This window comes from Urocitellus parryii, chromosome 11 (genome assembly GCF_045843805.1).
Source record: "Urocitellus parryii isolate mUroPar1 chromosome 11, mUroPar1.hap1, whole genome shotgun sequence".
NCBI lineage: Eukaryota > Metazoa > Chordata > Mammalia > Rodentia > Sciuridae > Urocitellus > Urocitellus parryii.
In genome coordinates this window covers 36115122-36131864 of record NC_135541.1, presented here as the reverse complement: position 1 = coordinate 36131864, position 16743 = coordinate 36115122, and the positions used below count along the sequence as shown (strand labels likewise).

At 39.2% G+C, this 16743-nt stretch overlaps 2 protein-coding genes across 4 annotated transcripts in view; one reads left to right on the top strand and one right to left on the bottom strand.

Moving 5' to 3' along the window:
• Echdc2 (enoyl-CoA hydratase domain containing 2) overlaps positions 1-16743 on the top strand; it is a 51607-nt gene that overhangs the window by 11411 nt on the left and 23453 nt on the right. Inside the window, exons 7-10 of one of the 3 annotated variants that reach the window (XM_026381651.2) lie at positions 19-206; positions 5131-5181; positions 6489-6536; positions 10507-10574. In XM_026381651.2, the coding sequence (XP_026237436.2) occupies positions 19-206; positions 5131-5181; positions 6489-6536; positions 10507-10530 (311 nt within the window). In that variant the 3' untranslated portion in view covers positions 10531-10574. Of the gene's footprint in view, positions 1-18; positions 207-5130; positions 5182-6488; positions 6537-7465; positions 9825-10506; positions 10575-16743 lie in introns of those variants that run through there. The other 2 variants (XM_026381644.2, XM_077791661.1) reach the window with 2 other exon arrangements.
• Zyg11a (zyg-11 family member A, cell cycle regulator) overlaps positions 10577-16743 on the bottom strand; it is a 41052-nt gene continuing 34885 nt past the window's right edge. Inside the window, exon 14 of the mRNA XM_026381636.2 lies at positions 10577-10811. Within this exon, the coding sequence (XP_026237421.2) occupies positions 10648-10811 (164 nt within the window). The 3' untranslated portion in view covers positions 10577-10647. The remainder of the gene's footprint in view (positions 10812-16743) is intronic.

Below are 16743 nucleotides of genomic sequence, written 5' to 3'. Positions count from 1 at the left end.
TACCCTCCATCCTGGCAGGAGGGACTCAGAGGCTGCCCCGCTGCTTGGGGGTGGCCCTGGCGAAGGAGCTCATCTTCACAGGCCGACGTCTGAGTGGCGTACAGGCCCACGCACTGGGACTAGTGAATCACACCGTGGACCAGAACAAGGAAGGAGATGCTGCCTACCATCGGGCACTAGCACTGGCTCAGGAGATTCTACCCCAGGTGTGTAGACAGTCAAGTACAGGCTGGAGGGACATTGGAGGCCCCAAGGGCAAAGGTATTCCTTGGGGCTGCACAACATCAATTTACTCAAAGACATAAAATGAACCCTCTTTTGAGTTTTCCCACTCTTTCAGTAAACAAATCAAAGCAAATTTTAATTTTGAATTAAAAGAAAAATTGAATTCTTTAGGGCTGAAATCCAGTGGACTCAAAACCATTAGAACAGCACTGTCCATATATGATGATGGCAGTGCTGCCCATCTCTGCTGTCCAGGATGGCAGAAGAGTCAAACTAAGTTATTTAAATAAAAAAACTTAGCTCCTCACACTAGCTACATTCTCAAGGCAAGTGGCCAGTGGCTATTGTATAATACAAAACAGCCTTTAAGTATCCCCAAAGACTGAAAAAGCAAGATTCTTAAGTGGATGCAAAACTACCATGTGCCATGTTTCCTGCCACACTGCATAATTAATTTCTTAAAATATGCAGGACATGTGTTAAGACTCATTAATTTCCTAAAATCTTCAAGGTAATGGAGGTGTGGCTCAATGGTGGAGTGCTTCTCTACTAGCATACACAAGATCCTGGGTTTGATCTCCACCATAGCAAAATAAATAAAAATAAAATCCTACAATAGTCTCTGGAGACAGTTTCCCAAAGGGTTTAGAACTGCTCCTTAGGGAACAGATTTAGGCCTGTCCCAGAATCAACCCTACCAGCTGCAGGGCCAAAGTTCCAGTAAGGATACCCAGGATCTGGCTGGCTAGGGTACCCAAGGCCCTGAGAAGCTCTGCTAGCTTTTCACTAAGTGGGACAGACAGGAGGCATGAGGGGGAAGAGGGGTAGGGTGGGATGGATAAGGTCTCAAGTTTCCATATTCATAAAAGCTGATAAAATGTAGTTAGGTTTAAATAATTTAAAATAATATTGATGCAGCCTGGACCAAATACCTTTAATCTGTCAGACACAATGTTAGGTACTTTAATACAGTGTCTCAATTAACTAGAATAAAACAGTAGAGTTAATTATTATTTTTGAGAAAATAGACACAGAAAGATTAAGTGATTTGCTCATTAAGGTCACAAAAAGTGATTGCAATATCAGAAAAAAAAGCACACACTGGTATTTGGGTATTTATTTTGCATGAAACATAATATTAAAAACTCATGACTTTAAGAATGCAAAACATACAAAATTTTTGGTACAGAATAGAGGACACAGTAACCAATCCACAAAACTACAACTATCTTATATTTGATAAAGGGGCTAAAAGCATGCAATGGAGGAAGGATAGCATCTTCAACAAATGGTGCTGGGAAAACTGGAAATCCATTTGCATCAAAATGAATCTGAATCCCTATCTCTCGCCTTGCACAAAAGTTAACTCAAAATGGATCAAGGAGCTTGATATTAAATCAGAGACACGGCATCTGATAGAAGAAAAAGTTGGTTATGATCTACATACTGTGGGAGCAGGCTCCAAATTCCTCAATAGGACACCCATAGCGCAAGAGTTAACAAGTAGAATCAACAAATGGGACTTAAACTAAAAAGTTTTTTCTCAGCAAAAGAAACAATAAGAGAGATAAACAGGGAGCCTACATCCTGGGAACAAATCTTTACTCCACACACTTCAGATAGAGCCCTAATAACCAGAATATATAAAGAACTCAAAAAATTAGACAATAAGACAACAAGTAACCCAATCAATAAATGGGCAAAGGACCTGAACAGACACTTCTCAGAAGAGGACATACAATCAATCAATAAGTACATGAAAAAATGCTCACCATCGCTAGCAGTCAGAGAAATGCAAATCAAAACTACCCTAAGATACCATCTCACTCCAGTAAGATTGGCAGCCATTAGGAAGTCAAACAACAATAAGTGCTGGAGAGGATGTGGGGAAAAGGGCACTCTTGTTCATTGCTGGTGGGACTGCAAATTGGTGCAGCCAATTTGGAAAGCAGTATGGAGATTTCTTGGAAAGCTGGGAATGGAACCACCATTTGACCCAGCTATTCCCCTTCTCGGTCTATTCCCTAAAGACCTAATAAGAGCATGCTACAGGGACACTGCTACATCGATGTTCATAGCAGCACAATTCACGATAGCAAGATTGTGGAATCAGCCTAGATGCCCTTCAATAGATGAATGGATTAAAAAAATGTGGCATTTATACACAATGGAGTATTACTCTGCATTTAAAAATGACAAAATCATAGAATTTGGAGGGAAATGGATGGCATTAGAGCAGATTATGCTAAGTGAAGCTAGTCAATCTTTAAAAAACAAATACCAAATGACTCCTCTGATATAAGGGGAGGAAACAAGGACAGGGTAGGGACGAAGAGCTTGAGACGAAGATTTTCATTAACAGGGTTGAGAGGTGGGAGGGAAAGGAAACGAGAAGGGGAATCGCATGGAAATGGAAGGCGATCCTCAGGGTTATACAAAATGACATATAAGAGGAAAGGAGGGGTAAGACAAGATAATTCAAATGGAAGAAGTGATTTACAGTAGAAGGGGTAGAGAGAGAAAAGGGGAGGGGAGGGGAGGGGAGGGGGGATAGTAGAGAATAATACAGACAGCAGAATACATCAGACACTAGAAAGGCAATATGTCAATCAATGGAAGGGTAACTGATGTGATACAGCAATCTGTATACGGGATAAAATTGGGAGTTCATAACTCATTTGAATCAAACTGTGAAATATGATGTATGAGGAACTATGTAATGTTTTGAACGACCAACAATAAAAAAAATAAATAAATAAAAAATTTAAAAAAAAAAAAAACATACAAAATTTTTAAAACTTTATAAACCAAATATATAATCCATTTCAAATACAAAAACTTTATAAACATTACAAAGCAGTTAAAATATAAATCTGTAAAAATGTGAGCCATACCACTAACAGAGATCATTTCAATAACCATAGTATTTTGTTTTGAAAAAAAGAGAAACAGAAAATAATTCCCTGTAAACTGAAATAATCCTCTTTTATAACTGAGATTTTTTTAAAATTTGGGTATTAGGGACTATCTACTTTTGGAATTGACAATGACTTGCATTTAAAACAGAATTTCACAGGGCACAGTGGTGCACACCTGTAATCCCAGTGACTTGGGAGGCGGAGGCGGAGAATTGCAAGTTCAAAGCCAGCCTCAGCAACTTATCGAGGCCCTAAGCAATTTAGCAAGACCCTGTCTCAAAATAAAAAATAACTAAAAAGGCTGGAGATGTGGCTCCATGGTTGAGCACCCATGGATTAAATCCCCAGTAGCTTCCCGCAAAATTGAATTTCATTTTCATTTTTAGTGTGAGGGGTGTTTCATTATATTAAATGGAGATTCTGGTGACCTTTCCTGGACCACTTGAATGCTATAAAGTTCTTATTACTTTTGGTCAGAAAGTTTTCGAATTCATACAGAGTTCAGAATGACTCCAAGGAGTGGCTGGCAGCAGATTCCATTGAGAGCATCAAACTAGCTAGATTCATAGACTGTGTATAGTGTCTTTTTGTATAAACTGGGTAACAGAAGCTCAAGATGATTTATATTTCCATGTATACTGAAATAATGGCAGCATACTAATAAAAATTATTGATTATTTGAATACTTAAAAGTAGTTCTGCTCAGTGGTTCAGGAGGCTAAGACAGGAGAATTGTGAGTTCAAAGCCAGCCTCACAAAAAAATGAGAAGCTAATTAATAAGCAACTCAGTGAGACCCTGTCTCTAAATAAATAAAAAAAATGGGGCTGGGATGTGGCTCAGTGGTCAAGTGCCCCTGAGTTTATTCCCTGGTATCAAAAAAGAAAATATTAGTTCTGTAAACCAAAACATCAGCCTACCAAAACATAGTAACTATAGTCATGAATTCCACAGCTGGAACCTTCTTGAGGGGGAGGGGTTTTCAGGGAAACAACCTTCAACTTGCATCTATGTTATTGGAAATTCAGAATGAACTTTTCCCAGAGCTGGACATGGTGGTACACACCTATTATCTCAGCAACTCAGGAGGCTAAGGCAGGAGGATTGCAAGACCAAGTCCAGCTTGGGCATCTCAAAATTTAAAAGTTTAAAAAGGCCTAGGAATGTAATTCAGTGAGAGAGCACTTGCCTAACATGTGTGAGGCCCTGGGTTCAATTTCCAATAAGGGTAGATAGTAGTGGATGGTGGAGGTGATACAGGTTTCCCAGATGGGGAGAGTGCCAAGGTCAGTGTGATAGATGGTTGAGTTTAAACTATTAATACTGTAAATGCAAATGCATTCTACTGTAAAATAAATAAATAAATTTAAAAATAATACTGTAAAGGCAAGGTTCCTATCTCTACACTTGAATTTCCCCCTTAAGTAGCAAATATACATTATACTTTGAATAAGGGATTTGGATATGTTTTCTATTTGAACATCAAACATGTTAAATGTTAACTAATTCGTTTTTTTGTTTTGATATTAGGGAGAAAACTTAGGGCCTCACCATATCAGGCAAGCACACTACCACTGAACCACTCATTATATATCACCAGCCACCTGACCCCCACCCCTTTTTACTGAGACAAGTTTTTTTTTGTTTTAATTGGGTAGCACTATTTGACAAGTCTGTGGATAAGAAAGCACTTTGTAAACTGTGGGATGTTGTACACATTGGAAGGATGGATTGAATGACAAAAAACCCAGCCAGTTGAGATGGGGAATGTCAGAATCAGAGTCTACTTCCTTCAATGTAGAAAAGGAAGTTTAACCTAAGAGGCAGGTCTAATGCTATGAAGTACAATTGACAATAGAATGGCCCAAGCTAGGACTAGACCCAAATGTCTAGACCCAAAACCCATACCTTACAATAAAGTTGTTACTCCCTTCAATTCAAACCTTTCAGCACTGATCCTCCCTCAACCACTGTTTTCCGTTTCCTAGGCCCCCATTGCTGTGCGGCTAGGCAAAGTAGCCATTGACCGAGGAATAGAGGTAAGATTCCACCAGGTCAGGACTTGAGTTGTTAAAGTTAATTGTGACTGGGATGCAGTACTTTCCCCATCCTTACAGCCAGACAACACAGCTGAAAAGAACTCAGGAAGTGAACTCATCTAACAAACTCCCAGCCTGACCCCTCTCTGTGTGTGCTTCAGTTTACCCATCTACAAAATGGCAAGTTTGGCCAGACAATATTCTTGGTTACATTTTATCCTCAACTCTCTCCTTTGGAGAGGAGAGGAAATTGAGGTTCAGAAAATGTAAACGGCTTGCCCAAGATAACAGAAGAAGTGAAGAATAAGAACCTGGATCTGTGTGGCTCCTAATCCAAGTTCTTGGGTTTGTGCCGGCAGTATCTGGCTGCAAGTGCAGGGCTCAGCATGATGCACTGGGTGCAGCTAATCCATTCCTAGAAACCAATTCACTTACACTGAATCCAGGCCTCAGCTGGGAAGTGGGAAACAGAGATGAAATATGGTCACTACCCACTAGGTGGGGAAGGAAAATATATAGACACAAATCACTAATGGAACGTTATGGCACTGAGAAGACACCCCAGAAAGGTTAGGGTGAGGCTATCCATAGCTTAGTCAGATGCTGTTAAACTCGATGAAAAGCAAATAAGAATATCCAATTTCCCTACACACTAATCAACAGTCCAAGTGCTTTCTAACAGCCACATGTGGTTAGTGGCTACTACACTGGGCAATACTGGGTTTAAGAATGTTTTCTAGAATTGGGCCGTGGAAAGGATAAGAAAGGTTAAAGCATGAACAAAGGCACAGAGGTGTATAATTAAGCAGCTTGACTCTGGTGGAGTGAGGACACAACAATTTAGCCTGGAAGCAGAGAGGGGCACAGGTTTGGTGCTGGACCAAAGCCCTGCTCTTCCACAAACTATTATCATTGGGACCTTTCTGCTACTGCCTTACATTTCTCAGTTGAGTAACAGCCATAATGGCCCTTGTTGTGAAAAGTAAATGAGTCTACACATGTAGTATTTTTAGGACAGTACAGGTCAGTGGACAAGAGAGGATAGAGAATGTACCAGGTCAAGGCCTGGGGCTCCTTCCTAAGGGAAGAAGCCAACAGTTAACTCCTAGGGGTGACAGGGTGAGGGTAGGGGCATAGTGAGGTGGCCAGGAAGGAAGAAAGGACTCTGGCTTGTCTGTGTAGCTCTTGCTCCCCCTTCTTTGAAGAACCGTCAACTCTCCCCATGGTTCTCAGCCCCCATTTCTCTCAGCACTGTTTTGCCACTGTTATAAAGCCAGGCTGATCCAGCAAGCACTTCTTTCTTTCAGGTGGACATCGCATCAGGGATGGCCATTGAAGGGATGTGTTATGCCCAGGTATGTGTCTGTTGCTAGTCCACAAACACTTGTTAGCGGACGGTGGGCCAGACTAGGGGAGCCTTGGGTGATACATGACCAAGCAAGAAGCCCAAACAGTCTGACTCTAAGGTATTTCCAGGGAAACCCATTAAGACTGTTTGTTCAACTACCTAATGGTGGTACATTCTGCCCAGTTAGTGCCCATAGAATTATAAGAGACCACACAGGGGCTGGGGTTGTGGCTCAGAGGTAGAGCGCTTGCCTGGCATGTGTGAGGCACTGGGTTCGATCCTCAGCACCGCATATAAAGAAATAAAATAAAGATCCATTAACAACTAAAAACTATTAATAAGTGAGAGAGAGAGAGAGAGAGAGAGAGAGAGAGAGAGAGAGAGAGAGAGAGAGAGACACCGACCACACAGGTACTTGACAAAGAGAAAGAATGGTTTCTGCTGTCCCTATACCAGTCACCACTATAGGGGCAAGGCTGGAGTTAGGGTGTCAGGCTTGGTTAAAACCTACAGACTGTGCCCAATGCAGGGGCTATAAACCTGAGCCTGACCTATTTGGCTTGAATCTTGGGTGAGTAAAATATGCTGGTTTTCAGGAAAATATCAAAATCCTCTGAAACAGGGTGTTGGGGCTGGTATAACCTAGTGAGAATTATACTGCTAGACTTCTTGCTGCAAGCAGCCTCCTCACACTGCTACAAGAGGTGGTGACCTCTCTGCAGGCATGTGCATATAGTACACAAGAGGTGCCCATGGTGGGCAGGCACAGGTGCCAGAGGCTCCCCTGTCTTCTCTAGGAGACCAGGAATCCAAGATCCAAGTACAGAAATAATGGAAACATTTGGACCCTGGCCTTGTTATGGGTGGACAGGCTTAAGCAGCTGTTTGGCCTCTGGCTCTGCTTCCCCAAAACTAATATTCTATACACTGTTGCAGAATATCCCAACCCAGGACCGGCTGGAGGGCATGGCAGCCTTCAGGGAGAAAAGGCCCCCAAAGTTTGTTGGCAAATGACATTTAACCTTAAGTATAGGACATGCATGCCTTGAGCAAGATCCAGATGGAAAGTTTGCAGCAGGATGACCCTCATCACTTCACCTCTTTGGCCTTCAGTTTCTTCACAAGAATGATGATGGACATAAAATGGGTAGGGTTGTGCCTGATACCAAGGTGCTAATCACGTGTCTACTGCCACCTTCCTTATTACTCACATTGGCTACATAATCATTAGTATTGGATTTACTTTGGAGAATCCCTGGCTTTCAGTGATCAGGTACTTACTAGAGTCAGCAAGGGGTTTTAAGAAGGCCCTCGTTTTTTCCTCTGGAAAAGAAAGAATAAATAAATCCTAGTATTGATTGAACATTGTATCAGGAGTTAGACTGCCAATTCCAGCTTGGACACTTTCTTGCTATATGACCTTGGACAAACCGTTTAGCCTCTATAGGCTTCAGATTCCTTTTCTATAAAATGAATCTGTTGTGAAGATTTAAAAACCCTCATGTTCAGGGCAGGGATTGTTGCTCAGTGGCACTTGCCTAGCATGTGTGGGGCACTGGGTTCAATTCTCAGCACCACATAAAAATAAATAAAAATAAAGGTACTGTCGTCTATTTACAACTAAAAAAATTTTTTGTAAAAACCCTCATATTCAAAATATATGTTGTAATACTTGGTGAGAACAAGTAAAATCACTGCTCTGAAAGCATTTTATAAACTACAGAATGACACGAAGACTTCTCCGGGCCTTCAGTAGCACAGAGAAGAGAGCAGTTAATTCTGATGAACAGAAGGGAAAGTTGGGAAATGAGCAGGCAACCATGGAAGATGAGCCTGGAGGAGTAGGCATTTGAATAAGAGGAAGGCTGAGGGCTGGGGATATAGCTCAGTGGTAAAGCATTTGCCTAGTAAGCACAAGGCCCTGGATTAAAACCCCAGTACAGGGAGGAGGTAAAAAACCATCAGGAAGGTTGATGGGAACAGCATGGGCAAAGGTGAGCAAGAGGATAACACACTTGGAAAATAAAGGGGTTGGGGGAGACCTAGTATTCATGAATCCACACTAGTCTCAATACCCTTCTCCTCCTCTTCTACCAAGGTGACCTCATGGTCATCCTATAACTGGCTGAGCATTCTTAGCACATAACTCTGGCCCAGAGTCACTAAACACTGGCAGGGACACATACCACTAACAGTGCTACTTGCTGCTAAATACAAATGTGCCAAGGTTATGTGTGTGTCCTGGTACGAAGAACAGCATAGAGGAGTTGAGTCCTTAGAATCAGCACCAGCCTCACCAGGTGAATGACCACTCAGGAAAGTAACAACCTTTCTGAACTTCCTTTTTCTCATGTGTTAAGTGAGGAGAATAATTTATGTACCCCAGAAAATGGCTGTGAAAGAGACAAAACTGGAAGGGTATCTGGTGCACAGTTGGATCTCAAAAGATACTGGTTCCTGGGCTGGGGATGTGGCTCAAGCGGTAGCGTGCTTGCCTGACATGCATGTGGCCCGGGTTTGATCCTCAGCACCACATACCAACAAAGATGTTGTGTCCGCCGAAAACTAAAAAATAAATATTAAAAAATTCTAAAAAAAAAAAAAAAAGATACTGGTTCCCATGACAAATCCTTTAGCAAAAGTTAGCATCTAATAACACAATGTTCCAAGGTACTGGAAACTAGATCAAGAAACTCTAAGACTATTTCTAGAATCATGAAGAAGAGTGAGTGTGAGATAAAGGGTGCAGTTTGAAGAAGGATTAGGTTACAAATTACACTTATCTGCGAGGAAACTGGTGAGTAAGAGTATGTAATGTGTTTTAGAGTAACTAAAAACGACATACTCAATGAGTCCCAAAGATGGCACACAATACTTCAATTAAGAGGTAAATCCAGCTAAAAGCACAAAACTCTAGTCTTAAAATATGCTAATAATCAAACAGGAATTTAGTTTAGTTATTTGAAAACTTAAACAGAAGGGTTGAGAATATAGCTCAGTAGTAAAGTACTTGCATAGCATGCGAGGCCTTGGGTTTGATCCCTGTTATGGGGGAATAAAAACGAAAACTTAAGCAGATGAATGACAAAGCAAATTCATCAGTTGTCAATAATAAGACAAGGAAGGAATTCATACTTTATTCCTCAGAGCAGCTTTGAAGACAAAACAAACAAAAGCTTCTGATAGAGTTTATGCTGTAATTGAGGCTTGATTTCAGAAAAGTGATCCCTTTGACTCCATGCTGAGTAAGAGCACCCATAAAAATGTATCAGAAAAGGCCAAAAAAAAAAAAACCCCAAAAAACTATAAAATATATATTCTTTTCCCTCTACCTCTCAAATGGAAAGTACTCTAATATCTGTGGGGGGGGGGATAAAAAAAGAAAATCTTTTCTCCCCCTTCCAACAGGTTCTGTTTTCTAGATATTTTCTCCCATCTCTTGAGGACTGAGGATTGAACCCAGAGGTTCTTTACCACTGAGCTATATCCCCAGCACTTTTTCTTAAATTATGAGAAAGGGTCTCACTAAGTTGGCCAGGCTGGCCTTAAACTTGTGACCCTCCTGCCTCCTCCTCCTAAGTAGCTAGGATTCAGGTGTGCACCACTGTGCCTGGCCAAAAAAAAAACATTTCAAAACATATTATTTCCCATCTTCATATACTTCTTTTCTGGTAGCTTCACATACCAGGAATAACAAATGAGGGAATTTAACATAAATACCAAATTTCCCTGTAGGTCTGTCCTTCCTCTTCCCAGCAAAGAGGTCCTGTTTCACTGACAAACTCCCCAAAGTGGAAAAACTGTTGAGGGTCAGAGAAAACTAACATAGCTATTCCAACACAAGCTCCCAAGTCTCCCCACGAAGTCCACAATAACTGGTTTTTCAACACTACTGCTAAAGAGGTTTCCATAAAATGATTCCAACTTGATTAGGGATTATGACTAGCATGTAAATCTAACTTTTTTATAATTTACAGAAAATCAACAAGAAAGGTCAGTGAGACACCTAATACACAAACACCAACAAACACTTTCAACATTCAGTTACTGACAGGGAAGGAAGACCTGGTTTCGAGGAGCAGAGCGCACCTTGGAAGCCCTCAGATTAAGAAGGGTCTTCAACTCAGAGGGAGACTCATGAAATTCATGAAATGCATCCTGAAGTCCTCTAGAATGGAAGTTGCCATCTGCTGTGCTTGAGGATTTGCCTGACTGTGCTCCTGGATATCATACAAAAGCTGCAATCCTCCTTCTTCAACTAACATTTTGCAGTATTTGCTAGCTAAAAGAAAATGAAAGACAATCTGTAGACATCCAGCATTTTAAATAATCCCAAATCACCATATTCACCTTTCTAAAGAAAGAGTATAGTCAGATACAGAGCCACACATCTATAATGTGACTCAGAATACTGAGACAAGAGGATCATAGTTTGAGGCCTGCCTTGGCAACTCAGCAAGGCCCCAAATTTAAATTTTTTTTTTTAAATTTTTAAGGAGGGCTGGGGATGTAGCTCAGTGGAAGAGCACCTCTGGATTCAATCCTTAGTGCCCCTGCACACACACAAAAATATAAAGGTTGAAGCCCTTTGGACCAGGAATCAATAGTTAAAATGAGTCAATTTCAGGGTAATCTGTAAAAATTTAAATAATACTTGGTTTGTATGAGAAAATAGATGATCATCTTATTATGTTTATATCCAGATAAATAAAAAAAGATGTCTAAAGCATAGTTATGTTTTAGTTGTAGATGGACACAATATCTTTATTTTTATTTATTTTTTTTTAATGTAGTGCTGAGGATCGAACTCAGAGCCTCAGGCATGCCAGGCAAGCTCTCTACCACTGAGCTACAACCCCAGCCCTGCTTCAGACATCTTTAATCTTAACTTTTATTAAGGCGGGGGGCACTAGGGAAGAATAGCATTACTTAAGATTAGGTAGAGGGAAGTGATGGGAAGGAAGGAAAGGGGGTGTGGGGATAGAAAAGATGGTAGAATGAAACAGACATTATTATTGTATGTATATATGTGACTGCATGACCAATATGATTCTGCAGCAAGTACACTCAAAAAATAAGAAATTATATCCCATCTATGTATGATATATCAAAGTGTATAAATGCACTCTACTGTAATGTATAACTAATTAAAACAAATAAAAACTTAAAAAAAATAAAAGCAAATTTAGCCATGTACAAAGGCACATGCCTGTAATTCCAATTACTCAAGAGGTTGAGGCAGGAGAATCACAAATACAAGGTCCACCTGGGCAATTTAGCAAGACCCTATTTCAAAATAAAAAAATTTTAAAAAGGGCTAAGGGTGTAGCACAGTAGTAAAGCACCCCTGTGTGAAATCCCCAGTATGGACAGGAAAAAAAAAAAAAAGGAGGATCAAACTTCTTTTTTTACAAAAATACACACTTTAAGTTAAGGCAACATGCTGAGCAAAATAACATTGGTTTAAAACTTTTTTTGGCATTTTAAATGCATGAATGAATGTACAAAGAAAAGGAATTTTTCAGAGTCAGAATGAAAGAGTAGAATTAAGCTCACATAAGCCAACCTACTATTAACCTGGAGCAGAAAGAGATTGTAGGTCTTAACAATCTAGGAATTTAAATTTTAACTTATAAAATCAGAACATAAAGTTGGTCTCTCAAAGTGCAAGACATGAGAAGAATCTTGGTTTTTATTTAGGGGTACAGGAGAGGGAAAAGAGAAGTCTTTCCTGAAAATGCAAAATCACAGTCCCAACTAGTCTGAATTTTACTACCTGAATGTCACTGGGAAAATTAATGTAAAGGGTGGGGATATGGCTCAGTTGATAGAGTGCTTGCCTCCCATGCACAAGGCCCTGGGTTCAATCCCCAGCAACACACACACACACACACACACACACACACACACACAAAATTAATGTAAAAATCTGCCCAACCCTAGGGAAACCTCTGAATTACTTCACAAGTGCAAATACAAAACTATGCTGAAGGAATATGTTAATTTAGTATTAAAAAAAAGTGAGCTCATAGGTTCTGGGGTTGTGACTCAGTGGTAGAGTGCTCGCCTTGCATGAGTGAGACCCTGGGTTCGATCCTCAGAACCACATAAAAATAAATAAGTGAAATAAAGTTATTGTGTCCAACTACAACTAAAAAATAAATATTAAAAAAGTGAGCTCACAATCAAACACTACAAACATGAAAATCAAGCCTCATTCAACATGCACACAACAAGATGATCAGATTCAGACCACAAAACTTTTAAAGAATAAAGGATAAGAAAATGTGAAAAAGAAGCAAAGATGGATCCATGTCTGATAGAAGTGCCACAAGAAAAGAACAAAGTGGGTGCAGTGGCACACCCCTATAATCCCAGTAATTAGGGAGGCTGAGGTAGAAGGATCGCAAGTTCAAAGCCATCCTCAGCAACTTAGTGAGACCCTGTCTCTAAATAAAATATTTAAAAAAGGGACTAGGGATGTGGCTCGTGATTAAACGCCCCTGGGTTCAATCCCCAGTACCACAAGAAAAAAAAAAAAAAAGATGATTAGGCTAATAGCAGTACATAATAGCAACAACACAAGACAGTGAAAATATTCTCTCAAAGGCTGAATGACAATAACTGTCATTCTAAAATTCTATACCTAGCTTATACCATTATTTAATAGTAAAAATAGGAGGGAGGACCCACATATTTCAGTTAAAGAGATTATATCTCTAATAAACCATCAAACCCTGAACCTAGAAAAAAAGTTGGTGGGTAAAAGAAGCAGTGGTGAACAAAGAAAATGATAAACATTTGAGTAAAGTGAAATAAGCATTGGATGCATAAAATAACAATAACTAAACCATCTTTAAGAGTATGAAAACAAAGCAGGGTGTAGAGGCATACACCTTTAAACCCAAGAACTCAGGAGGCTGAAACAGGTGGATCACAAGTTCCAGGCCAGCCTGGACAACTTAGTGAGACCCTGTCTCAAAATAAAAATAAAAAAGCCACGCATGGTGGCACCTATAATTTCAGCAGCTTGGGAAGTTGAGGCAGGAGGACTGAGAGTTCAAAGTTGCCTCAGCAACTTATCAAGTCACTTAGCAACTCAGTGAGACCCTGTCTCTAAATAAAATACAAAATAGGGCTGAGGATGTGGCTCAGTGGTTGAGTGCCACTGAGTTCAATCCACAGTACAAAAAAAAAAAAAAAAAGTTTGCTTATCAGTACAGAAAACATGGAATATTTAACAAGATTTTTAATACACCATATACCAAGAAGTTTCAAATGGAGCAGTCATCAATGTTAAAAGGAAACCATATCAGAAAGAAAAAAAAAAGACTTCTTTTATAACCTAAGTATAACCAAAACCTAAAACCCAAAGGCTATATACCACAAAAGTTTGATTTGTAAACATGATAAAATTAGGGGCTGGGATTGTGGCTTAGTGGTAAAGCGCTCGCCTAGCATGCACAGGGCCCTGGGTTCGATCCTCAGCATCACATAAAAATAAATGAAAGGAATAAAGGTATCGTGTCCAACTACAACTAAAAAAAAATCAGACAATAAACTCAGAAAAAAATTAACTGATCACAAAGACCTAATCAAATAAAAAGAAAATAGACAAAAAGCAAATAATGGTATTAACAGACAAGGAAATGACTCTCATCAGGAAAAATGACTACTCTCACTTAAAAGAAATGTCAACTAAGACTATCACTTTCTCCTTAGATTGGCAAAGTCGAAAAGTTCAATTAACATTGTAATTTTTCAAGAAGGTAGGAAAATGGGGTAGGAATGGGGCTGGGAGTATGGCTCAGTAGTAGAGCGATCGCCTCACATGTGGGAGGCACTGGATTCAATCCTCAGCACCACATAAAAATTAAAAGCTCTTACACATTATTGAAAGGAAGGCATGTTTGTAATCAACTCTCTAGAGAACAGTTTAGCAACACCTATCAAATTTTAAAATGTTTATAACCTTCTGACTCAGCAATTCTAAGAGTTCTGTAGACCGACTCACATACTTGCAAAAGGATGTATTTTAACAAACACTATTTTCTATGCTAGTATTAATACTATGCTATATATAGATGTTAGCACTTTTTTACTATCAACCAAGCACTATTCTAAATGCTTTACAAATATAATCAACTTAATTATATAACAACCCTGTAAAGCAGGTATCATTCTCCAGTTTATAGCTGAGGAAACTGAGGCACAGAGAGACTAAGTAATTTTTTCAAGTTCAGTTAGTAAATGGCAAAACGTGGAATAAAGCACAGGTGGTCTGGTTCTGGGGTCTGTGTTTTTATTACCACACTATTGCAAGTGTACATCTTTCTTTTTCTGTTTCATTACTTATTGAAGCGGTATTTAATAGGCAGACTAGAAACTATGTACCCTCCAAAGAAATGTTACCTAAGTTACTACATCCTACAGTATAGATCTAGGGTAGAACTTTGTCGCTGGACATGTTAGACATTTTAATCTTGGGTAAATTACTTTCATGGTCCTCAGTTTTCTCATCTGATATATGGATGATGATATTAATGCTACCCCCCTTCTAGGTGTTGTGAAGATTACATAGTTTGAGTGCTTACAATACTATCTGTCACACAACTCAAAAGTTCTAATTATTGTCATAGTTGCTACTGTCACAATTGAAAATACTAGGTCTGGAATGTAACTTGTGGTATTGTACTTGCTTAGCATGTGTGAGGTGTTCAATGTTCTGTACCACACCCAAAAAGGAAAAAACTAGAGTGTTTCAGAACCACTCTGATCCACTGATCTGCCTGACTTTCATATGTCTGGCACCATTCACATTACCTTTTTAATCAGGTTAATAGAAGTGCTACAACAAGCTCCTAAAAATAATTTTTCTTTGTTAATTCTTTCCTATTTATTCTGCCAGGTGGACTTTAGAATAACTTTCAGATCCCCCACATCTCTCATCCATTCACTTGAATTGTATGATAGCCACAAGTTAGAAATTACTACATCTATATTTTAATAAGTCTTTCCATCTTTGGAGCATGGTATATCTCAATTATTTCAGAATTTTAAATTATCTTTCATAGTTTTGTATTACTTATTGAAGTCACTTTTAGGTACTTTATGCTTTTGTTGACAATATGAATTATCTTTTCCCTTAATTAACTTTCAGATTTTCAATGGTATTTAAAAAATGTCTGTGTTTTTATGTATTTACTTTATACACACACACACACACACATCAATATACCTACATTTTTACTCCTAAAAATAGTCTCTTAAGTTTTCTAGTATAAAATCATAGCCTATATTTTTTTTGAAATGAAAGAAAAATTTTTATAATAATCCTGAGCAAACGTATTGACCAAAATGTCTCAGAGGGGATTTTTATTTTGGTACCAGGATTGAACCCAGGGGCCCTTTACAACTGAGTTATATCCCCAGTCCTTTTTTTTTTTTTTTTTTTTTTTTGAGAGAGAAGGTCTTATCAAGTTATTGAGGGTCTCCCTTAATTGATGAGACTGTTTGGAACTTGCAATTCTCCTGCCTCAGCCTCCTGAGCTATTAGAATTACGGTTGTGTGGCACCAAACCTGCCGCAGGGGGGATTAACAGCAAAACATGCAAAAATATTTACTCTACCTGGAAAACAACCTGACTCCTGGCCTCCCAACCTCCTATAGACCATTCATTACAAGGAGAAAGTTCTATGATTATAAGAATGTTAATGATAAAGAGAGCAAGCTATAGCACGACATGCACAGAATGAGTCTGTTTTCATTTAAAATGTTTTTTTATGTTTATGTTTATGTTTTGTTTTGTTACTGGAGATCTGCACCCATGGTTACTTTGCTACTAACCTATATCCCCATTTTAAAAAATGTTTAGACAGGGTATTACTAAGTTGCTGAGGCTGAGCTTAAACCTGCTACATTCCTTCCTCAGCCTCCTGAATAACTGGGATTAGGGCGAACTTCACCATGCCTAGCATAAATAGCATAGTCTTAGTAGAGCATATACTAAAAAGTAGATGAAAGACTAGTTACCAAATTGTTAACAGTGTTTGCCTGTGAGGAATTGGGAATGGGGGAAATAATTTCCACTTTTTAAACTGTTGGATATCCACTTCTAAATCATTAATTTTGCAGCCTGTGTGTGTGTGTGTGTCTGTCTGTCTGTCTGCGTAAGGGTCTAAGTTCCTGGCCTGGAACTTTTTTTTTTTTTTTT